The 25,563-nt window shown below is 40.0% G+C and overlaps 1 protein-coding gene across 1 annotated transcript in view; it reads left to right on the top strand.

Moving 5' to 3' along the window:
• The window catches only part of crppa (CDP-L-ribitol pyrophosphorylase A), a 51,722-nt gene extending 26,508 nt beyond the window's left edge, over nucleotides 1-25,214 (top strand). Inside the window, exons 8-10 of the mRNA XM_062422835.1 lie at nucleotides 17-109; nucleotides 6,598-6,729; nucleotides 23,878-25,214. Of these exons, the coding sequence (XP_062278819.1) occupies nucleotides 17-109; nucleotides 6,598-6,729; nucleotides 23,878-23,982 (330 nt within the window). The 3' untranslated portion in view covers nucleotides 23,983-25,214. The remainder of the gene's footprint in view (nucleotides 1-16; nucleotides 110-6,597; nucleotides 6,730-23,877) is intronic.
• Nucleotides 25,215-25,563: the final 349 nt, after the last annotated feature.

Raw genomic sequence — 25,563 nt, 5'->3', positions numbered from 1 at the left:
TTTCTTTGGTCTTCAGATCAGTGGTTCTTGCCTGTCTGAAGTGGAGGCCTTACTGACAGCTTTGGAGGCAGCGAATCGAGCTATTCTCCACCCGCTGGTTGTCATTTTGGTGAGTTCAAGCAGGGATACTGTAATCACAAAAAAAGCTACCTATGATTTCACATGTCCAAATATATCCTCACAACCTTACCAAATGCTGGAAATTGAAATTCCCCGTCTGCAGTTTCCATTCCTCATTGTGAGTTGGGTGGACTTGCAAATCAGTGAAGAATGCTTAGATGTTGGGAGTTACAGGAACTATTAACAACACATTAATTCTACATTAGCATCCAGTTATAGCAAGAAAAGACGTAATTTCTTGAATTCGTAAAAAAAACCCTATTTAACTTTTTCTAATTAAAACTTTGCACTCTGAGGCCCAGTGAAAAATGAAGCTGAATAATGAGGCCAACACAACTTGGAATGCCTACTCTTGATTTGATTTATGCGATTTTCTATGTGCGTGTGTTTCAACCCAAAACAAAACAAAAAAAGAACTTTAGTTTAATAAGTGCAAATGTCACAGAGCATTACTCGATTAAGCCGCTGCCTTGATTTGTGTTAGGTACGCTGGCCTTTCAGTAAAGCTGTAAGTCCACACACGGCGGGTTTCATTAGTGCAGAAACGACTTGTCTCTGTCACGCCACAACGAAAGCATCTGTGCAAATCTTACTCTCATTACTTTTTATTCTTCACTTCAAAGGCAAATATTGTAGATGAGCAATAAGCAGCCAATGCTAAAATAAGGCTTTTTGAAGTTTATTGACAGCACAACAGGGATTCACAGTAAGTGATAGGAACATCCGTTTCAGATTAATTAGTTATTAGTATGAGCACTGATTGAAATGGACAAAGAAAAAGGCAGTAATGTAATGAACATTTTTGGCTATTTTGTTTGCGAAATCTTCATCTCTCTGTTTAAAGAGTCCTGAGAAGAAATAGTTTGACATTTTTGAATCTAAGCTTATTAATTTTATATAAGAAGATTGATATCACTCGTCATGTCTATAAATATTATGCTAAAATCTTAAACAATCAAAAACAAACTGTACAATCAGAAGGTTATTAGCTTAGATTAGAGTAGCAAGGAGAAACAGTTAACAATTCACTTGTTATATTCATGGATGTATAAAGAGAGCTGGATGCAGCGTTGGAGGCGGGCCCCGTTCATTCCTGTGAAAGTTGCTCAGCATCAAATGAAGCCAAAAAAGCTACTTCTGGAAAACATACTGTGCACACTCTATGGGCCCAATGCGCCCATGGAGCATGCTCACTAGAGACTTCTGCAGGCCAAGACAGCTAACTCTTGCCAGCAAATGAGCGCAGAGCTCTGGGTACAGCCAACATGGAGGGAAGTTAATCATTGTTCATTTGCATATAATACCCACATTGTAGCAATTCTGGTCGAAAACAGACAAAATTTATCTTTTAAAGTACCTACTGTGTAAGACCAAGCAATTTCACTTTTAATCCTATTTACTGATGCAAAACCTCTGTTTAGAAAACAGGGTAAAACACAATCCGGCTGTTCTGAGCCCATTAAAGAGCTTCACATCTGTCTGTATTAACAGCTCCTGTAGGCCTCTGTGCTCCGTAAGTGGACTGAAGCATAGTTAAGCATGTCTCAGTATCATTTCCCACACTTTGAATGAACTTTTTCTTTGCATGTTCATGAATGCAGACATCTGGCACAGGATAGATTCAGTTTCATCGCGGTCCATGTACTACACGGCAAGCCATAGCTTTTCTTTTTTTACGCTTGTAAAAACGTCACCTGTAGTCCACCTCGGGTCCCTTGAGGAGCTTTGTAGCTGTTTGGAAACCTTACACCTCCCAGGAGAGCGACGCAGCTCTGCCTCGCTTACTGTTCGTCCTGCTTCAAACACCGACATTCGTTCTCTACCAGAGCAACACTCAGAGCTCTGAGTGAGACAAACCTAAAACAAACTGATCACATCTGCACCAAGAAACATTTAAATATTTGTGAAAGTTGTGTTTACACTTTTTAAATATGGAAAATTGAGCTTTTCAACTAACACACAGAGGAAATGCCAAAGCAATGCCAGGTAATAAATCAAAACAAACCTGCACAGGCCGATTTCAACCACAGAACAAAAGTCTCAATCACTGCAGATGTCACGCAGTCTTACTCAACTGAAACTCTTATTTGTGTTAGTTGCACTGAGTTTACAACAAAGATTGGCAGACACATGGACTCACTTGTGAAAACACAGTCTGAAGCTCCAGTTTTTTGGTTGGGTTGACCCTCTGCCACACCTGAGCAACGCCATGTCTGAGTTCTCCACAACTCCCAGTATCCACGAGCATCTATTCTGTTCTGTTGAATTGTAAAAAACAGTTGAATAGTACAGGCTACTTTACTCTATTGTCGTCTGGCATAAGACTGGCATATATCCAATACTGATCTATTGTTTTACGTTTGTTTTTTATTCTATTCTAGAAAAAGATGCTCAATTTCATCCTAATCTATTCTGTACTATTCCAAAAGCAAAGGTTGCTCTATTCTAACATATGCTATTCTAGACTGCTACTCTATTCATGGACATTTACATAGATGCCACAACGGCTGCTGGGTCCAGCTGGTTCCAACCTGGAGCACAAGAAAAGTATGTAGTAATGTAAAAAATGTAATTTATTTACATGGCATCGGGACGTCTCCACAAATAAATGGTTAATGGAGTGTACCTATTTAGTGCTTTTTTAGTCTTTTTGACCATTCAGTGCGCTACATTACATGTCACATTCACCCATTCATACACACATTCATACACTGATGTCAGGGGCTGCCACTCAGGGTGCCAACCTCTCAGGAGGAAACTAACATTCACTTGCACATTCATACACCGTCGAGAGCATTTGTGGTTAAGTACCTTGCCGACGGACACATCACACGTGGACCGGAGAAGCCGGGAATTGAACCACCACTCTTCCAAATGTGAATATAAAAAAACAATTAATTAAAAAACATAGTGCTTTATATCAAGGAAAAACGCACCTCCCCCATTTACTTGTATTTGTTTACAGGAAGTTTTGCCCTGTCTAATGGGGTGGAGACATTGACGTATCATAGCAACAGGCTGAAGCAGTCAATGTATGTCTATGAATCTATTCTTCTATATTTATTTTCTATTCTAGTCTTGATTAATATATTCTATTCTATTCTACTTTATTCTAATCGAACGTAGACTAGTTTATGCTAGGATAAGAATAGGAATCGCTATACTGGCCTATTCTATACTTTTCTTTTTATTCGCCTCTACTCTACTCCACTGTTCTGTTCTGCTCCACTCCATTATATTCTATTCATTTGTTTAAGATAAGGTAAGACAACTTTATTGTCTGTCTAATTAACACTGATTTGTTGCTTTTCTCTTGATATAGTTGTTGGATGTAATAATAACTCTATAACTGGACTGTTGATCAATCAAAACAAATAATCTCACTCAGGCATCAATCTGGGCTTTGTGTAATTTTGAGCAACTTTTCCCATCTTTAGACATTTTATAGGTTAAATGATCAATCACCTAATTGACAAAAGAAGCAAGAAAAAAATGGATATGAATCCTGAGTTGGCAGCCCGACAAATGTGGATGTTGCATAATATAATAAAAATGATCAAGACCAGATTAAAAACTATCCGTTAAGCTAGCTACAAAACCGTCCATAAATTATACGGTGAGGTACATTTTAAAAAAGGAAAAAGAAAAACTTTGAATAGATCACAGAGTTTACTTTCCCTCCCTGCCTAATCTGATTTTATGGTCACGTCAGACTTTGTATGAACTCAGTCTGGGACGTTGTGACAAAAAGAAACTTGAAGCAGCTTTGGAGTTTCACGGTTGTAATGAGATGTGGTTCAGTTCAGCAATGAAGTGTTTTTCTTACCTCTTCTTTTTGGTACAGGGGCTGCTGTTAAATGGCACACAAACCTTGTTATTTATCACAGGTTCGATCAGTGGAAAGTTGAGTTTGAAGTGTAGGAGGTTACCTCGAGGGCGGACAGGCAGACTGGTGGTTGAAGGTCACTGTTTTGTCTGCCATAACATGGTCAAGAAAAGTGAATTAACATGCTGAGGTGCTGTTACCTTATGCAGTGTGTTAAAAGAAAGCTCCCTCTCATAAATATTACCTTTTGATGTCTTATGTTGTAGTAGTAGTAGTTATTTAGTATTATATAATGCCTACAGAACGTGTTTATTTCTGATTGATGCATTGAGGCAGTTTAAAAATCACGTCTGGACAAGTCAAATATTTTTTCCAATTTAAAGTTGAACAACTTTCTAAATCATTGCAGAAAGTGTACTAAGCAGAAACTGACTACAAACAAACCAAATTAAAAGGACAAATGAAATGAATTACAATTAAAACAGGTTGTTTTAGTTCCTGTCTCTTTAAGGCCGCCTTCCTGATGAGCCAACTCTGTTCTGAGTGGCCAGCTTTAGTCGTCACTGGAGGCTATGCAAACAAACAGTAGCAGTAGTAGTTGCTTTTCACTCAGAATACAAAACATCTGTATATGTTGGAGTCCATATCCATTCTGAAATATACGAGAGGACAAAGTGAACAGCCCATGAAACCCATGAAACTACCTTACGAATGAACAGCTGTTTGTGGGCGTGCATGAACAATCTGACATCATCATGAGGAGGAAGTAGAGGTTCAGATAAGGCTGAAGCCCTCACTTTTGACTTGCAGGGAGCATTTTTACATATGTTCACCTCAAATTTTGAAACCTTGACTTTGTTTAACATCGGATATCATAACAGTATAGAAATAACAAAAACTCACAAGAACACCACATGTCCCCTTTAAATTAGTAGTTAGCTTAGTAAGCAAGGACTTGTTGCTTTCATTCAGTTTGTGGGAATCACCTGCTAGCTACCTAGCAACCACTTTTTAAGTTATAGTAGCCACATGCCATGTCTTGTTCTTATTCTAGTCTTTTGAGACTTCAATAAAGTACATTTTGTTGGTTTTCCTCGTCCTCTATTGCTTTCTGGTGAAGGAATAAACAAGCCTTCACTCTGTTCATGAACAACTGACGCCTCAAAACCTGACACTGACTTCCGATGATGTTTTAGAGCCCTCTGCAATAGATGCAGTATTATTATCCAGGCTTGATGTTGTGTTGTAAATGGCTAAAACTGTAAGGTAAATCCCCATTAACTATTATGAATGAGCTGCTCTGTCTTTTAACCATCCTAGTAGGGCTGGGTATCGGTACCTTTAAGGTATCGACTAAAATAAATCAATACCAAGTAGTATTTAAACATTTTCTGTCAAGCGATACCTGCAGTCAATACTTTTTGCACCCAAAACTAAAAAATATGACTGTTATGATTGTTTGACTATCTACTGAGTTTGAGCATTTTGCATTTAACAAATATTAATAATTTGAAAACTTTCAAAATGCATTTGTGTAAAAATGAAATAATTTAAATGTGGAAGTGTGGTAGCATTTTATGCAATTTAATGCTTCTATTCCCATGATGGGTATTGAATGAAGTATTCAATTGGTATCAGTATCACTTTAAGGGTATTTGGATTGGTACTGGTATAGTCATTTTTTAGATACCCAGCCCTACATCTTAGAAAACCTGCTGAGAGGCCAAAGGTAGACACTAATGTTTTTAGTGTTAATGTATCTCAAAGAAAATTTGAAGTAAAGTTTAAAAGTTTGAATAAAAAAGCATGTCTATCCTTGCTCAACCTTTTCGTCTTTAAAAAGGTTACCATAACAACAGAATGACACACCTTTAATTACTTAATCCATGCTGTTGTCCCTGTTTGTCAGTTTGTTTAGAACTCAGTGGTTCATATTTTCTGCACACTGCGGCATTGATCTCAGAATAGACTCATACATGGCCTGGAGAAGCCAATTCAGGTGTACTGAGATATTTATGTGGGAAGTTTGACATCTGCTAATGTGCTCAATTATCAGTCTTCAAGTTGAAGTTCACCCGATGACAGCGAGCATCTGATTGATATTCAAGTGTACGTGTAGTAATTGCACATTTATGGCAGATGTCTTGACACATTTAAAACGTTTCTCCTGACTTGTGCGTCTTGCTGCCACAGATTTTAAGGATATCTGACAAAATAATTGCGGTGAATAAATCAGGACTTACATTTCTGTCAGTGGGATGGTTATGGAAATCGGCTAAGCTTTGGATACTCATACGGATGACACTGTAATATGAACCCATGTGTCTGGATTTTGCTGCCCTAATTGAAGAAAATAAACCCCAGAGGCCCTAAAGATTTACAACTGAATTACAGAGTCATTATATCCTCAGACAGGACTGTGTATCAACCAACCTCTGTTTACTCTCAGCCAGCAGAGCTCACGCGTCACAAATCTTCCCTCAACACAACCTTAAATAAACAGACCTATTGAGTTGCAACATGTTTAAACGAATGCTCGGAACAATGAGCTGTAATTGTTCCAAAAAAAGGGCATAATTGCTCTTCTGGAAAGAGATCCTCGCCATTGGCAAGTGTTTTCTGATTGGGCGCGGTGGTCTTTGTTTTGATAGGTGCATTTGAGTACTTCAGATGAGCTGTCCATCAGTGGGAGGATGGCAGAGCCTGCGGCCATCACGGACCTGGCCTCAGCAGCAAAGCTCCGAAATATTTTCGTCTATGGCGTCCTGCTTCAGCAGTCAAAGGTAAGCTCTTTGCCTTTTCCCATCTCTTCTTTAATTTCTTCTTTCTGAAGTGAGCTCAGACTTCCTGTGGAATGCATATTTAAGAGAGGCCAAACTAAACAGAATGGGAAATGTCTTTTAAGTGTCTCGTTCCAATGCCCTGTCATGCTTTTATGCTTATATGCTTCAGGCAAGGTTGCTGTCTTTTAACAACCATCTTTTTGTATTAGTGTGTGTGTGTTGCACATGGACAGGTGAGTCTATCTGTGTGCAAGTGGGAATAAATATGTGCCCACTAGTGTGATTAAGAGGGCAGGATATCAACTTTTTCCCCTCCTGCCATATGTGTTGTGTAGTATTATTATCCCAGAGGGATGAAAAGGATGCAGAGGTGCTTTAGGTCTAGTGTCGACCACCACCCGTGTAGGCTGTAGCTCTTGAGTTAAGCTGTGTGTCATGGGAATCCTCTGTGAGGCCCGCCAAGCATGCTCTGGAGTCATCAGGGTGGATGCGGTTGACCTGAAATCCATAACTGACTGCTCAGTAATTACAGGATTATATAAGGTGGAATTATTCATCCAGCGCAGTGAGAAATGTCAGGAGTCATGCTACCAAAGCTGTCAGCTCAAATCACAACTTTTGGACCTGATGTGCAGAGAAAACTGAAGACAAACATTGAATATTCATGGAGCTTCTGGCCTTAAATATGACATCCGTCATGATTTATGTTCATGACTGTGACTGCAACAGTGTGACAAATGAGGCTTCTTGGCAGCTGCACGTCTTCACAAATCAATAGTTAAAGTTTCTGTGTCTCAGGCGACGGGATGTTTGAGCAGGTCGGGTTCGTTCACTCCTGCAAAAGAAAATTTGAACAATTAGCTGAAGAACGATCTTCACTGTGGTCAGTGAGTCGGCGTCGTCAGCGGGCCTTGACGTCACAGAATCACCTAATTGAAACGAGATGCTTTGTATTCTCGATAGTGAGGCATGCAATACGCTGCTGGCCTACATGTGACTTTGATTCCACTATCGGATGTTGGACATCATGGTTTTCCTCTGAATTATGGAGACTAATGCTGTTAATTAGTCATCCTGCTTCAACTCCTCTGAGAGAACAGAGAAAAGGGGAAGGGAGTGGACGGAGATAATTCGTGTTTCACCATGATAAAATGCTTATCGTTATGAGATAGTGGAACAGCAGAATACAGCCTCGAATAAATCACTGTTAGCTTTTTGTTATAATGAGGATAATTCTTCCCAGATGGGCCTTATTCGTACTTGTCGAGATGCTTGCCAACACTTCCTCTGTCAGCCGTGGTCATACAGTATATATGAATTTTGCTCACAAATACAAAGTTTGTTTTATTTGTTTGGTGTTTATAAAGAAGATCTGACAGCTTGAAATGATGCACACATAGCCAACATCTTCAGCCAATCATGTCTGTTGAAAGACGTAGTAAAACTTTACAAAAAATGCAGCTGAACTTGTTCTAATTGGTTTTTGCCCTTATGTGTTTGCAGCTTTAAAGAATACATAACTGTGTATATGTGAACCATGATGTCACCAAGTACAGGCTACAACTCGGGTATCTTTGCCATGAAACTCAGCATTTTTAACATTAGGAGGAGGATGTTATTTTCAGCTTGGTCACATGCACTTTAGGTAAGATGACATGTTGTGTTTTCACCATGACAAGAGAGTCTGGATTACATTTTCTGTTCCCTGCAAGGAAACGGTCGAGTGTTCCTGTTTGTTAATCTCAAAGTATCTTCACAAAGGAAGGCAACGGAGACAAAAACATTTTAGTTATGCTGCACAGTTTTATGCATACGTTCTTCCTATAACATTCGACAGTTCACTTTGTATTAATAAACATTAATTTAGTTCATATGAATAATGTATTAGGTATATATCTGTGTATCCATCATTGATTAATATCAGCGTTTTTCCATGTAAATCCACATGTGACTGTGTATATTTTCTGGTTTTGCCTTTGGTCCACATCAAGACAAACAGTCATTTCTGGCTGTTAAGTTTATTGTGTTGTCAAACATCGACCAAACTGACTGCAGTCACAACACAGTTACACAGAGAAAATCTTTAACGCTCTTCCAATGTAAGCTGGCTGAGTTATATTTCTCAGAAACAGTTTTGTGAAAACTGATTGTACAATAAAACGACAGGTCGTTTTTCACTGGCAGCAACAACTGCTGGTGAATCAAAACAGAATGTGCAACTCATTTGAACTGTGACCACTGTTGCTATTGGTACAATTGCTGAATGTACTGATGCGAAAAAACAACTTTGAACCTGTCCGAGTGTGAAGCAGGGAGAATCTGCAAAGAATCAGTGGTGCTCAGTAACCCTGAAATCACTATAAAGAAAAACTCAATCTACTACGAAAACTCAATATAAACTGTAAAATGTAACCGGTTAATGCTAGATAAAACAATGAAGTTGTTTTATATACCACAAGTGTGAGTTTTGACCATTTAAGAGTCAAATGGAAACACCTTAGCTTAGCATATAGACTGGAAGCAGGGGGAAACTGTTGTACTAATTCTGTCCAAAGTAAAAAACACCATGTATGTTGTTTTTGTTATCCATACACAAACAGAAATGCCAAAACAACAACTTGTGGTCTTGTGGGGAGTTAGGTGCTTTAACTAAGCTAAGCTAAATGAAGCTGGATGACTCCTGGCTCCAGCTGCACACTTAACACACAGATATGAGAGTGGTATCAATCATCTCATCTCACTCCTGTGAAGAAACCGACTAAACTATTTCCTAAAATGTTGAATGATTTCTTACAGATGAAACAACTGAAACCATTTGGTTAAGGTTTGGAAAGGATCGTGGTCATGATCATAATGAAAAAGTTAAGTTGTTCAAAACCCCAAAAACTGTCAGTCTGAGTTTGCTTCCTGAGCACCACACACACGCGCGCGCACACACACACACGCACACACACGCACACACGCACACACACACACACACACACACACACACACACACACACACACACACACACACACACACACACATACACACATACACACACACACACACTGCTCTGTATGAATGTCACAGTTTCCTCCGTTTATGCTGCACTTTGCTACTGAACCTTGAATAGCTACATATGAAACTAATTTATTGGACCATGCTACACAAATAAATTACAATTTGTGAGATTGGGCTTAAAGGGTGAAATCATCCAAGTGTCTGACATCATATAATCCCTTAGTGGAAAAGTATATGATTGAAAAGTAGATCAATAGAAGTGATGCTGTGTATTTTTGAGAAAATAGTAAAACATAGACCTTTATTCATTATGATATTGAAGTAAAATAGGACAACGTATAAGTCTGTGTGTGGTCCTCCTCTTTCTACTAGTATAAAAAGTATTAAAAAATATCAGGCAGCCATTGTTAAAAAAAAAAGTGGGTAAATATTATGAGACCTGTGTTCAGTTTTCACCTGGCATCGGTGAGGCTTTGTGTCAGGGATCGTCTTATTCAAGCAAAGAATAATATTTGTGCAGTCAGAGTTGCTTAGTTTTCTGGATTTAATTGCAAGGTTCAGGGCACCATTACCTGAGTAATACTGCCAACACACAACACTTTAATATAATAATTAGGGCTGCATGTCACCGGAGATGTTTCCAATCCAATAAAGATTTTATGAATTAAAATACAGTTCATGTTCTAAATCAATACAGATCCTAACTAAGTTTTAACTAAAATAAGCCATTTTCTGCTCATATCTGATGCCATCAATAATAAATCAAGGTATGACATCAACACCATGAGTATGTTCCACCTTTTTTATGCAGACCACTGTTAAAGATAATCGTTCATAAACTCTTTGAATGATATCATCTTTCTCCTTTGACATGACTGTTGTTTTCAACTGCTCAACAGTGTGAAGAACAACCGTTGAGAACATTTAAGTGTCCCTTGCCTCTTATTATGTATCACTCTGAGGAATTATTGGACGCACCCACCACTTTGGAAAAGTACGGCCATTTGGCTAACTGAATTTTAACCTTTGACAGTTTAACAGCATGAGCACATGGAATTGTGTTTATCCCAGAGAGGTTGGGAAAGTGATCCACCTCAGTGACCTTTCAGTGATGTCTTTTTGGATAAAAAGTGGATTTTCTGAAATGAGGCCTGACTACGGTTTCACGTTATTCAGAGTAACACCCAGCTGCCGAGGCACAATGCACCCAGCAGCGTGTCACCATGTGTGCCACTTCACTTCGTCAAGAGGAGAGAGTGAAATGGAGTCACGGACAATGAGCCGCAGTCTTTCTGAAAGGACGTGATCAAAGCACTTCTCTAGAGTCCTTTTCCGTTTTTTTGTTGTTGCCTCTCTGAAGATGCCCACAAGCCAAACATCAGGTGCAATAATGTGTGAAAACCTCAAACCAATCTAAAGACGTTGGCTGAGAATTCACAGACACCGGATCCTCATAAACTGACACGATGTTGTGAAAATGGTGACGGTATATACTATCAGTGTCGGCTGCGGCGATAGGAAGTGTCATTGGATCCCTCGTCGTACAGGGTCCTGGCGACTTGTCATCCGCTGAAAAGGGAGCTGTCACAGTGATATATGGGTGTTGTAATCCCCGCAGTGAGAGCCCTGATGTTTACCCAACCCCATATTTCCTCCTACTCAAAGAGTAAGGACCCGGGAATCCTAAACCTGAGAAGAGATTAGCTGGCCAGGGAGAAAAGAGAAGGGAGAGAAAGGAGAAGAGAGAGGGGAGGAGGTAGAAAAGGAGCGGACTCTATAGGTCTATTCTCCTCTACCTGTTCAGATCAGCCTCTGAAAGGCAGACAGGTGAAACTGTACACGGCCCAGTGAAGCTCTTGCTGTGACACCCGTGGAGTTGTACCCTCTTCGGGGTCAAGGGAGAGTGTGGACTACTGCCGTCTCTGTGGTTTCGGCACACTCCCGACTTTTCTCGGACTAAATCCAACTGTTGTCCTCTGATGAATGAACAACTGGTCTTAATGGCAAGGAATGCTATAGCTTGAAAGTTTATCTTCACATAAAAGTTCTTTGAAGGATCCTCTTAGCAACCTGCGGATCCGTGGATGAATCAGAGTGGTCGCAGGGATGGAATCGGATAGTGGGATAGGAAAAAAGAAATAAAAACTTCTGCCAAACACATTTATATTATTATTCATCACTTTTCTCTAGTCTTTGCTTTTTTCTTGTGATATTTTGAATCTTGACTCTTTTGGTCGTCACTCAAATGAAACAATCGGAGATGTTTTGAAGGGAAAATCAGTCACTGCTCACAATTCATAGCCCCCTACCCGCAAGTAGACACTATTTCATTTTAAGAGGTCACAAGCCAAAAGGATTGATTTTAAGAATCTAATTTTCTATGAACTTGAAGTGAACAAAAGTTTTGGAATGTCATAAACAATCAGGTTTCACTGCATAGTTCCATAAGTAAAATATGCTCCTTCAGTTCATTCTCTCAAAAGGATTTACACACCGCTGGAGAGTTTTCTAAATGAAGCGTAAAGGGATAATCATTTCTCCCAAAGTTCTTGTCCACACTTTTTCTCACACTACATCTGTCAGGTGACATATGCATCTTATCCTGTTTAGGTCCAACAAGGCTGACAGGTGAAACCCAACACAAGCGACTGAAGCTCTTGCTGTGACACGATGTATTCGCACCCTGGCGGGGTCAAAGGAGATCTGGGATGGCTGCCGCCTCTGCTGTCTCAGCACACTCCGGACCTTTCTCTGAGCAAATCCAACGATTGTTCTCTGATAAATAGGTAACTGGCATTATATTGTCTGTGATGAAAGAGCATTGGAAGCTTAAATGTTCTCTATTTATCACCATTCCAGTTTCTGAAATGAGGAGTTATTAAAAAACAAATTACGAGTCCAGGTCAATTGACAGCTGAAGAGAAATTTTAGAAAAAATGCTGTTAGTATCGAGTTGCTGTTTTAAAAGTGATGCTTAACTGAACTTTACATAAGTTCATCAAAACATTGGAGAAAGCAAAACAGATAAGAAATGATGGCGTTTTCTTAAAGCTGTTTTCGGTTACCCCAACAACGTCTCTGGGAGGGCTGACAGATTTGGCGAGTCCTCCTTGTGGATCCACTGCACTTAGCATCAGAGTTAAAGTCCAATATCCACCCTGCGTATTCACACAGTTTTTCCCCCTGCTGTTTGCCTAAGTACTTGTCTTTGCTCAGATGATTATGTCTTTATACTTTATCTAAGATCCCCCTGGAAATGTGGATGAGAGCACTTGGCTACCTTAGTGGAATCCTGACATCTCCATACAGACAGAAGCTCGGGATCACTCCTTTCCTTAGTGATGTATTTGTAGAGTGTTAGGGTCAGAGCCTTGGAAGAGACTCTCACTGCTGCAACATGTGCAGGATATCAAGCTTGATCTTCCATGCCGAGAAAGCTCCAGATGTGTGTCGGTATGTGTGAAACTTGACCGCTGGAGTTTGGCTCTAGGAATTACACATACCAAAGCGATGTTTACTCAGCTTTGATTTCTTAGATTAAGAAGACCAGCAAGCACGCTGTTGGGGCTGATGTGACTCCTCAACTCAGGCTCTTACAGACAATCGGGAAAGGACATTCCAAGAGAGAATTAGTGTTTCAAACAGACGGTTTGCTCTTATGGAAGATTAATGTGAGCCAGCTCTTCACAATTAGTTTGTAAACATTCAATCACACAGAGAAAGGGCAAAACATACGTGTATGTTTGTTTTGCCACTTGGTTTTGAGCTGTTTCTGACCACCCACAGTAGTTCTGGTTTGAGTTTACTTCCAGCTAGTTATGTCTTAGGAGAGCACGGCTCTGCAGGGATTATGCGCTCATTTAACAGGCTTCATCAAAGATTGTTTTTGTGGTGCTCACCTTCCTGCTCTGTCGCTGCTTTTATTTGCAGGGACCTCTCGGTACACATGCTTGTCTGGTTCGGTGTGGTGGAAAATAACTGCAGGAATAGCACACAGTGTATTCAGACCAGGAAAAATACCACCAGATGCCCTGAATGCTGGTAAAACTAAAGTTAAGGCTGGTGCACTCCCAGTCTCTTTGGCAAATCAGAAAGCACTCACAGGGCGCAAAACAAAAGTACATTTTTTAAATAATAATTTTAAATCTGAATTTTAACCCACATCTAGTAGTAGGCCATCATGTCCATCATTTTTTGGAAAAATAAATCCTTTACAGAAATATTAAGGCTTTGTATATGCAACATTTCAAATAACTCAGAGACATGAACATAGTTAAATGACCATTTTCATTTTATGTTGCTTTAGCTCAACCTGAAAGAAGCTGAATGCCATCAAATTTGCAAAATCGTGCATATGCCTCCAAACTCTTAATTGCAGTCAGACAATAGCGGGCAACAAGAATTTTGGAATTCACCAAAACTATGTTTTCTGTCGATTTTGTAAAGGCTACAAACAAAAACACAAAGTAGATCCAAATCCTTGCCATAACGTTAATCTAATGTTAATCTTTTAGCCGGATTCATACTCATGCAAGGAGTTGCTTTCGTGCTGTAGATACATATGTCACGGGTTTTGCTTTTTCGCTCAGTTTAAGATTTAACCGATTGACACCACATGCTGTAACATTAGGCAGATGTATCATACGTGATTGGGTTCTGTCCTGCTATAATTTCAGTCCTCATAGTAACTATTTCCCCTTGTCTTAGTACTGATAGGAGACTACTAGCTTGCAATCGTAATGTTTACATTCATTCGTTCTCTGTGATAAAGAGCGTTGGTTGCGGTGAAAAGAGGGTTTGTAGATACGAACTACTGAAAAGGAGAGTGTTACAGCATTTATTTAAATTTTTAAATGTTGTCTTTACAAATATCCTCAGGAACCAAAAACCTAAAGGAGATAACACCAGTAACCAATCACAGTTCTTCATGTCTGCACAAGGTATCTCCATAGCGTTTGTAGGCCTGACGTGTACTTACATTTTTGGGAAGGTAAACGTCAGCTATGGTGTAAGGTTAGGTTCAGAGCCTATTAGCAGAAGCAGCTATAGTGTAGCTATATTATGCTGTAGTCCCTTACTGCACAAAATGTGATGTAAAACTAAAAGGAGCTGAATCAGACTGAAAGCATCATTTTAATGGAGGTAATGACCAACCAATTTGTTTGGAGGTCGTCCCTCATAGTTGGAAGGTTCAGTCAACTGGTGAAGTGCATATGGCCGGTGAGTTTTTGGATTTGGGTCCCAATGCTAAAATGTTATTTCTTGCTCTAATGGAAACCCCAATTGGAAGTTTCTAAAGTTTTAAATAACCAAGTTTCAAGGTAGAATTCAAGAACTGAAATCTGGACATGCATTTAATGTCTTCAAATGAATCACACAGTTCCAGAGTTTTCTCACAAAGTGTCATATGAAAATGATTTTCCTCAACAGTTTCTGTTAGTGGTCCCCTCTTGTTCTCACACTACATCTGTCAAGCCACACGGTCGGCTTTATCCCCTGATGTTTAGTCTGCGGTACACCGATATTTTGACAGCAGTACAAAAACACAGTGTTGCACCTATGTTTGTATGTTTGGCTTACGGCCTGTGATTACAATCTAGTGCTTGTACGGAGGCTGGAAGTGAGGGCACTAAGCCTTGGCCAGGATGCGTGCTGCTGAAAGCTCAGGTCGTAATAAATGTCTTGTTTTTTGATATTCTCCTGCACCTGCACCTGACCTCGGATGCTCTCAGGATTATAGACTGTATTTGGCTTCCCTGGTTTTGTGTAACTGATAACGTGTGATAAGTAAATGAGGCATCCCTGGAGGATGTGTGTGTGTGTTGTGTGTATGTGTGTGTGTATGTGTGTGTGTGTGTGTTGTGCTTTTGAGGCTCTTTCACCGCATGTGGGATTTGGTAGTTCTCAGTTCATAAATCCTACCCATGCCTTCATGCTTTCATACCTCCTCAACTAAAGATCCATTGTTCTGCTTACTGTTTTCAGGTATGTCTGTCGGTGAGTTGAATTCAAACAAAGTTGTCTCTCACCAGAGCTTGTTGAAAAAGTGTTCTCACTGAGGGGATCCAGTGGAAAGACAGACCCCCTCAGCGTCCCATTCTTTGCAGCTTTCGCCTCTTCTGAAGAGGGTACACAGAAAGAGAAGTTGTACATTAGACGTGACTAACAAACTGCTATGTTTGCCCAATCGACGCCCCTAGACAGGATATTTTGGAAACCTGTGTTGAAAGAGCTTCACCAGTGTACCATGAAAGAGTTGTGTGGCCGCAATTGTTCTCTCAATGGGGTCTGAAAAGCAGTTATCAATACAAAAGTTTGCTTTTTCTATGGCTGGAAAGACTTAGGGAAGGCACAGCCGCACAAAAGTAGGGTGGGATACAGACTTATTCATTTTCCTACATTACGATCCCTTTCAGATGAAGTGAGGCAGAGTGGGAACGACACGGGTATCTAAAATACAGACATTCAGGCAACGACACTAAATACCTCAGCTAAATTCAATAAAACACATTCCCCGGAGATGCTAAGTAAGAAATAAAGCTTACGTCTCTGTCATCTCTGTCAACTGCAGCTCTCAGTCTCTCAGATTGGATCCACGCAGCTTTTTTAATTTATTGCTCAACTTTTAGTGTCAGCGAAGTACAATTTTGAGGTATCCTTTCCTTATTTCTTTACTGCTTTTCTTCCTTTATTCTGGCCTTGTATCATTTCATCCCTCATATTTATTTTCCTTCCATTGTCAGCTGATTTAAAAGCAAGACAATCTAGCCAGGAATAACGGTTTTCATCCAGCAGCACAACTAAACTTTATGTACTCTTTCTCAAAATGAGTACTTTGAATATATAAAAAGGAACGTAACTCAGTACAGAACTTATTTTTCTTCGTCGTTTCACCATTGCTCCTGTATGTTCTCTCCTAACTTCTTCTTGCCTTTCTTCCTTCTTGAACTCACATGAAAGCATTCAAATCCCTCTACAGGAATAAAGCACAACTTTTACACTCTTTCTCACACTTTATAATATTTTGCTGCTACTACTTGTTAACTTCAAGGTTTTTTAAATCCCAGTTACTTGCCTCGGTGGGTCCATCATTAAAAACACATGTATGTGCAACAGGACATTGCATAAACCCGCAAGACTTTATTTTAAATTCTAGTGGAGATAACAAAGTTTCCAAGGATACCAAATATTTCAGGCTGAATTTTGGGGGTATGTGTATAAAATGATGCAGAATATTTCCATTTGTTGAAACCAGTGCAGCCATAATAAACATAGAGTCTTGAATTTGAATATATTTAACTCACTGTAATCATCGTGTAGTTCCAATGATTCAGAATAAAAGGATTTTAAGGAGTTAATACAGGATTTTTACCTTTTTAATGGTGTATTTTTCTCCCTTCGATGTTGCTGCTTTTGCTACCTTTTATCATCATATCAGATGAGTCTCATCTGTGCAGCGTAACATTTGGGGCAGACTTTTGGACTGGCCAGTAATCTGACCTGTTATCCCCCTTCTCTCCTCTCAGTTTAGCCCCCAGCTACTGCCTGTCTTCAATGATACACGGAGGGGAGGGAGGGCAGCAGGACCACAATACCCACTCAGGGACGAGCTGTCAGAAGCCCTGAAACACTATCCTCTCTTAGACCAAAGCACGGGTGTTTTTAGCAGTATTGTATCACTGGGATTCAATGTGCAGGTCATTTAGGGAGAATTTTTTTTTTTCCTGAGAAATGACTTCATCTATTAAAGAGTAGAGGCCAGTCAGTGAAGTTCACATTAGGTGGTGGTTTTAACTTTTAAGACTCCCAGAGTGGAGAATGCTGCTTGGCTTTCATGCTAGTTGTGATGCTGCCCTCAAGTGGATGCTGCAACCATTTGTACTTCATGTCACTGGGTAAAAATACAGTGACAGTATAACATTAGGATGATGAAAAGAGGCGATAAAAGCTTTCAAAATGTTCTTGGCCACTTTGGTTTTGGTAGCTGGTGTGACTCTTACAACTCTTTCCAGTGCTCTTGGCTCGGGCCTTGTGCCAAGCTTTTCCATAAGCTGTTTTTCAATTAGGACCCGGCGCTCTTGGCACTTCATGAAGGAAAGAGAAGTGGAAGCCCTCAGCAGCAGCAGCAGCAGCCGTCCTGGGGCCTTGGGATGTCGGGAGAAGACAGAGGCGTGTGATTGTCACCGTTAAAGGTCCTAATTGCCTGAAACCTTTAAGTTTCAAAGCAGACCCTTCTTGTGTGGCAGAAGTGCTGCTGCACGCTCCTCTGAGACGGAAAGGTTGATTGCACCCATGGCATTTAAGAGTAGAGAGAGTTTGAGGATTGCTTATTGTGTGTGGTCCACCGATGCCGCCCCCCCTCCCCTCACCCCCCGTCTTTCCTCGTTCCCCCCACCGCTCTGCGTTTCAAAGACCTGTCGCCTCACGGCTTGTCAAAATCCTCCCTTTTAAACAGTAAGCAAAAATAGAAGCTAATGATTGAAGTTCCATTCCATAAACTTGCGGTTGTAGTTTGGAATAACAAGGCTGTTTCATGTGTTTGTGCATTCATACACATGGGAGTGATTGGGGAACATTTTGCTTTTAGTTACTGCCCAGTCATACGATGATATATGGCATTGTTTATCTATTAAAACAATACTGTCACTTAATTTCTTAATATGACTTGTCACTTGGAGGAGAATCAAGGTGTGCAAAGTAAAAATAAAAAAACTAAATAACACCACTAAAGTCCCTAGAAGTCTCTCCATCTATGACTTCTATCAAGTGGTATTTTTCCCCTTGATTCCCAGTTCAAATGTTGTTTGCTGACAGTCTCTATTTTTATAATGTAAAATCTGTCAAAAGAAACTATATAATGGCAATCAAGGCCACCAAAGGATTGAATGCGTCAGTAATCGATGTAGCAGTAGGCACGGTGTGGAGAAAAGAAAAAAAAAAGTGTGTTGCATTTCAAAATGTAAATGTGTCGCTTTGCCATTCAATATGGCGTACGTTACTGCTGATAGTCCCTCCACTAATGTGAATAAATGATGATACCTTTGGCTGGGAAATCCTTTAAGTGAGGATTTGTGGCAGTTAATCATTGTGAAGTGGAAAGTGAGGTTCCCTCAAGTCTAATAATAGTCAAGTGAATCTCGTAAAAAGCAGACCCTTTTTAAAATAAATTAAAATACCCTCCTGCTGACTGCACTTAGACTTTGGCACATGAGATCTCTCTGTCTTTGGAGCATATGAAGATTAATTCCTCATTGTAAACAGGTGAGGAAGGCCTATTAGCTCAAATAGCGCCATCAATCAAGACTAATTCGCTTGTGGTTTTTCATCTCAAAGGCTCAATTATGCCTTCCCTTCAGGTTTTATCACATTTCTGTCCAAATGCCTGTTTGTCTCAGCTCTGACACAGTGAGAAATATTCAGCCTAGAGCGCTCGCTAACTGGTTTCTTCATCTCCATATTCTGCTGGAAGAGACATCGGGAGAGAGACAGTGGAAAAGAGTCAGTCAACGCTGGAGGATAGAGGCTTGATGATGATGATTATGAAGATCTGGAGACATGCAAATCCCTTCCAGGATCACATTCCACCTCTTTGTGTGCGCACGAGTATGCACAATAGGTCGTCCCCAGTCTGAGCTTCTGTTCTGTCTTTCATATGCGTGCAAGTGTGTGTGTGTCCCATCACATGTATCCCCTCTCATGGTCGTCTGCCCGTAACAATGAGCCAGTGGGCTGCTCGTTAGTGAGCTGCTTTATTCGTCCTGGATGGTCCGCAGTGGAAAGACGAGAGACACGAGCTGAACGGTACGCCACCTCGCCAACAGGAGCGAAGCCCCGGTCAGGAGAAGCTAGTACCTTATCTTGTCTGTCAGCATACGGGAACGAACTGTGGCTCTTCTCTGAGCGGCAATCAATCAATTCCTCATGCTCTACTCATATAGATTTCAGCCTGAAAGTAGTTACATATGCAAATTTATCTGAGGCCTCTGCGTTTGTTGTTGCTAAGTAATTCTACCCTTTTGTCGTGTTTTTTTTCCCTCGACCACATTTGAAGTCTGAGTGACAGTTGTGACTACTTAAAGCTGTGCCACGAGTCAATGAAGAGCTCAAGTCATATTTGTGTTCCACTGTGCAAGCAACTACTTGATTTAATAACGCTGCTTTATGAAGCATGATTCATATTTCAAAGGCCTCATATCTGGAGTGGAAATAATTCAGCACAGGGGCTTAGACAGGCTTAAAACTTTGATCCTCCTTGGTGATCTAGACGTACATTTTTTGCTTTTTCTTATTTTTCTCGTGTGCAAACTTTAAATGTTTTTTTGTTCTGCCTATAAGCAAACAGACCTCTATAATAGAGTCATTAGCTGTGGTTTTGATGGCTGTAGCTGTCTTCAATATGCCCGAGACACCCGGAGTTCTCGTGACTTTCCCAGGGTCCTCGTCAACGCACTTGGGTGGTAATCGTCCGACGATCGTGCTCATTGCATTTATCATCCCCGCGGCCTTTTAGCTCCGCCAAACACATGTAACATCTCAAATACTTTCCGTGTGAAGAGTGTAATTGCTTTTAGATAACAGTCAGAAGAATGCTTTGATCTGATTGTTTATGGTGTAAACAATGAAAAGATGCAATCAGATTTACTCGAACACTTTGATTTTCGTGCTCGGAGCTCCTGACTGATCGCTGATGGACTTGCGCATATTCCTGAAGATATGAGGACAACATTGTGCTATCAGCTGCGTTCTGTTGACTGCTTGCAGATGTACTGGATCTTCTCCTCATCGCCTCGTACGAGTGATTAAGCCACAGAACAATGACTTGGGTACATCGTAAAAAAAAACAACCCAAAAACCCAGGAATGCCTCTTTTTTCATTCTTTTACTCCATGTCCTTTGATTCTTCAAAGATCTAGCCAATTATGAAGAATATATTTTATTAAGAAAGGGTTGTAGATGCTGACAGTGAACCCCTCTGGAGCCCATTCAAAGCTATCATATTTTGATCCCATCTTTTGTTTTTTTGGTTTTTCTGTTCATTCCCCCCGTGTTGCTTTAATCAATGAGAGGCTGGAGTCGCTGATCTGTGCTCCAGTTCCTCGCCCCCCCTTCAGTCTTCTGGTGTGGAAAATCCATGTCATCTGACTCCCCCTGCGCTGGTTCTGATTAGGGAGAAGTGCTCCGGGAGTTCTGGATCTAGGGTCCCTCGCTCCCATTAACCACGGTCAGGCCCGATTCCACGCTCATCACTCTCACACCTCGTCACATTCCCGTCCAATCCCCGCGCACACTGGGCCTTTAGGAGGTGGCTGGTGAAGTTAGGCCACGAGATCGAGAGAAGGACAGAGCGAGAGAAAACATACTTTCAGCTCCAAGTGTGTCAAACTGCTGACACATAGTTGTAATGCAAACTGCATTTGGAGTTCAGATCTGAAGATATGCTACACAGGATGTTCCAGATCACAAATCAAATATATATTGTCATTTTAGTGGGACATATTTTTATATATTTCTATTTTCCTATCTGCGCTTATTAGAACATTAAAAGCTTGTGAAAAGTCTTATTAATCTTTCTTGACTGATTGTATTCATTCTGGCCAAACCTGCCTTATGAGACCTGGCTGTTAAAACCACTTTTAGACCCAGAAATGAGAGTGTCAGAGTGGCTGGTGTGTTTCTGCTGGGATAAAACGATTCACAGTTCACAATCAGTCGTATTTTAAAGGATCATTCCAGTTTATTGCCACTTGGATCTTATTTTTGTAGGTTTGACCGTTGTTTCCATCAGTAACAATATACTCACTGAGGTGATTACTTAGTTCAGGCTCTAAAAAGAAATCAGACTGGACAAGAAATACAAGCGGTCAGATGATTGCTGAGGTTTTAGGTGAAGATCCGGGTTAACCAAACATATTTAGAGGAGAAAACAAAGTTGAACCGGTTTAAAATTACGACCAAAACTGTCAGTTATAAATATTCATTACAGTTTATAGACCCACTTCATGGTTCAACTTTCACATGTTGTACTTAATGTAGTCGTGTGTGCAGTTTTAATATGAAATAAGGGATTATTTAATTTTTAGTAGTTACTTTTGGTTTTCCAAATTAGTAGATAATTTGGCTACAGTCTCTGAACAATTTTAGTTTATGAAAGTGCCATTATTAAATAGTATTAGACATGATGACCAAAAGTGGAAATGGTAAAAAAAAAACAAGATACTGAACAGACACTTTTACACCAAAAGCGCAAGTTTGACATTGTCAAGGGAAAGGAGTTTATGCTGATTTTGACAGGTTTTGCGAACAAATTTCAACAAAATTGAAGGTTGACCTTAAATACCTCTACAACCTGCGTCCAATGATTTTCTGGCATTAACAGGAGGAGAAAGTTATGGCAGCAATAATGTTACTTTAGTGAAGAATGTTTTTATAGTATTATTTCAAGCATTTCTGAATTCCCGGAGTTGTGTAACTCTACTCCCACTTCCTACAAGGAAAAATGAAACGAGTGGATGGAGATACAATGTCAGAGAAGTGATATTGTGATTATTTACATTTCATCCTTTTTAGCTGCTTGTCTTGGACTATGTGCTGTTCTTCATTCTGCGCTCCACCTCAACCAAACTATTCGCTCTTGAACGTTTATGCTTGAAAACAATGTAACATTGTAGATATTTGAATGCAATGTTGCGTTGCATTAACCAATATCAATTCCAGACCTCTTTTTTTTTGTTCTATTCTCGGCGGTATATTTCATTTTTTTGCATTCTCAGTGGCATAAACTGTTACTTTAAAGACTTCAAGATATGAAAATGTTTTTTATATTTTCTCCTTCATGCACGCTGCTACATCAAAAGCGATGTCAAAAGCCTTATTAAAGTTCGCGATCCATTTATGAAAAAGTCCAGGTAGAGCATGAAGCATAAATCTATGCGAGGAACAAGCCGTGGTTAAAACAAAGTAAAGCTCCTTGAACTGAGTTGCCTTTGAAAGATGGAAAACAGGTCATTCTGAGGCCTCATCAGGAACCTAAATCAAAGTAGGGAGTTGCTGCAGCCTAAGGAATGGAGTCAGGGGAGTGAAAACCATTAAAAGTGCATTGCACAGGCGGTCTGCAAAGAGAAAAAAAAAGAGAAGAAGAAAGAGATACAGAAGAGAGAAATCACGAAAAGCAAAACAACCACAACACTGGAGTTTGCCTTTAAAAGAAACAGAGAGAGAATGTATGTTGGCCTTTTGTCTTAATGTGTGGTTTAGCATTGATCTGTCCAATATCATGCACAATAAATCTCAAAGTAGGCCTTATTGGCTCATGTGCTTCAGAGGACTTTGTATTAACACAAATTTGTGAAAAAAAGAAAGCCAAAGTGCTGTAACTCTGTGGCATTTTTCTTTCCCCTCCTTTTTTTGGAAAATTGCTTCCGTCTGTTGATTGAACAAGCCATAAAATAACATGGGACTCACGAAAATCCTTCCTAAGAATTTGTGATTCTTGCAATCAAATTAAATGTGGTGAATTCAGATCGCCACACGCTACACGCTGTGTGTGTGTGTATTGATTTGTTTACTTTATAGCTGACACGCTGCAGGTGTTTGGAGATGAGATGTGAGAGGAAAGCAGGATTTGTCAACATCCAGGATATTTTTTCCATGAGTGTCATTTCTGCAGAAAAAGTCACAGCTGTTGCTAAATTTGTATCTTCTCTGAATCCTTTTTACTGTTTGTTCTGAGTGATGTTTGAGTTGCTTAGAGCAAAAGCAAACAATTGATGCTGTAAGTTCTTCCTAACAGTCTGTTACTTGCTTTTACTTGCTGCCATTACTACAAGTGGAACAACATGGTTTAACTTTGTTTCCCGCTGGTTTGAACAGCCTGCTAACGCCACACTAACTGGATGCTGCTGGCGGTCCCGTAAGATGAAACACTTGTGTACAAACGTTTGGATGACTCAAACGGAGTCGTGACTACTGAGAGGAAAGATAAACGTGAACAAATGTGAATCTGCGTGTGGACGTCTCAGTTTGTTACTGCAGGATCTCGCTCGTGTGAAGCCGACGAGCGAGGAGGCGCGTTGATGTCGTGTATGCCTGTAATTGAATATCCTCTAACAAATAGCCTCGCTTTCTCTCCTCCTTCTCTCTTGTAGGACACAGACTGTTGGGAGAGGTCAGTGTTGAGGGTAGCTGAGATTACGTCAGCCTTGATCCGGGAAAGAAGCTCCGCCCTGGTGGGACAGCTTCTGCAGGCATGAAGGGGACGCCACACCAACCGAAAATCCCCACATTTCCCATGAACACTGCTGCTGCTGCTGACTACCAAGGGACTGTGTTTTTCCTGCTCCTAATCCAGCTCATTATCAATTACAGCAAGATTAAAGGGAAACTCCAGAGATTTAGTGCTGGAAGAGACAGATTTCAATACTTTTGAGACACTTCATCAATCCGTCCCTTTCAAGCTCCTCGCCCACAGTTTGCAAGATGAACTAAATGCTTTAAATAACCCGTTTTCAAAGGCTGACCATGACTACTAAATTGACTTTGACATGTGGTGTCCCTTTAATTACTACCTGCCAGCCATTTTTACTGTGGCAATGAAAGGTTAAGCTAGTCTTTACTATAATCAACCACAACTCAGAGGCAGTGTTATATTTTTAAAAATATGTTTGTTTAATAATTTGTGGCTGTTATTTTTGGGGTTGAATCTGCGGTTAATAAAAGAGAAAGTTTCTTCTCTTCTCCAGAAAAGTTAGAAAAACATCCCAAAATCTGCATTCATGTAATTAACAGGGATTTAAAGGGGATGTTAAAATTGAAATTGAATATATCTCAAAGCATATTCAGAAATTAAAGCCCCTGTGTGTTGGATTTGAACCTTTCTGGTTTTGCCGAATCTTTGTGGTTAAATGCATAAATAAACAGACACTCTAGCAGAAAGAACTGAAACACCACATACAGTTAAATTACGCTTGAATGGTCTAAATTTTCCACAAACTTCAGACTTACTTGCATCATTTGAAAGATAAAACAATCATGTAAAAACTGAGGCATTAAAATGACTAAAAGGGACAATCTAAAACAGGAAGCTGTGTTGTTATTTCAAGACAAATACAGTTTTTGTGACATGTGATAGTGGAAGAAGTTAATAATTGGGGAATCACATCACTTCCAGTAGGTTTGTCCTCTTCAGTGTTTGAAAGACAGCTGGCCAAATAGTATTTAGGGACTTTTTCCTGCCAACACTCTGTTTAAAGGTCAAATAAAGTTAGGTGTGATGTACTAAACATCAACAAGTCCAGTGAGTAATGGGGCAGAGGTTTGGCGCATTAATGTTATGACAGTTAAATTGTGTTGTGGGATAAACATGGCCTTTTCTTCACCACTGGAAACTGCAGTTGACACAAATATGTAAAAAGACTGAGTTTATATTTTTTTGTAATCTACTGAAACTGCTTATTTAGACAATAAATTACATATAAAGATGTTTTTCATATTCTACAGTACCTGTGGTCATTGGAGGTCATGTGTTTTTTTTTTTAAGTTGACACTCATAAACTCAATCATAAACATAATTCATAAATATCCTTTCAACAGGTGTTCAGGAGAGCAAGCTGCCTGTCTCTTTTACCTACTGCTACCTTACATTCAGAAGAAACCTACTCCAAATCGTGCCATTTTCAGAAAAAAAGGGTGATTTAAAGTTTACATGCAGGTCAGTTTGTGTGTCTGCGACCTCATGCATCAGAGGAGCTTTTAATGATGGAGCTCAGTGTAGAAGAGTCTCCTGTTTCCTGCAGTGAACCAGCTCTAATACCAGCAGGCCCTGTGGCACCTGA

This window comes from Scomber scombrus, chromosome 7 (genome assembly GCF_963691925.1).
Source record: "Scomber scombrus chromosome 7, fScoSco1.1, whole genome shotgun sequence".
Classification (NCBI taxonomy): Eukaryota; Metazoa; Chordata; class Actinopteri; order Scombriformes; family Scombridae; genus Scomber; species Scomber scombrus.
This window is presented reverse-complemented; position numbering and strand designations above follow the sequence as displayed.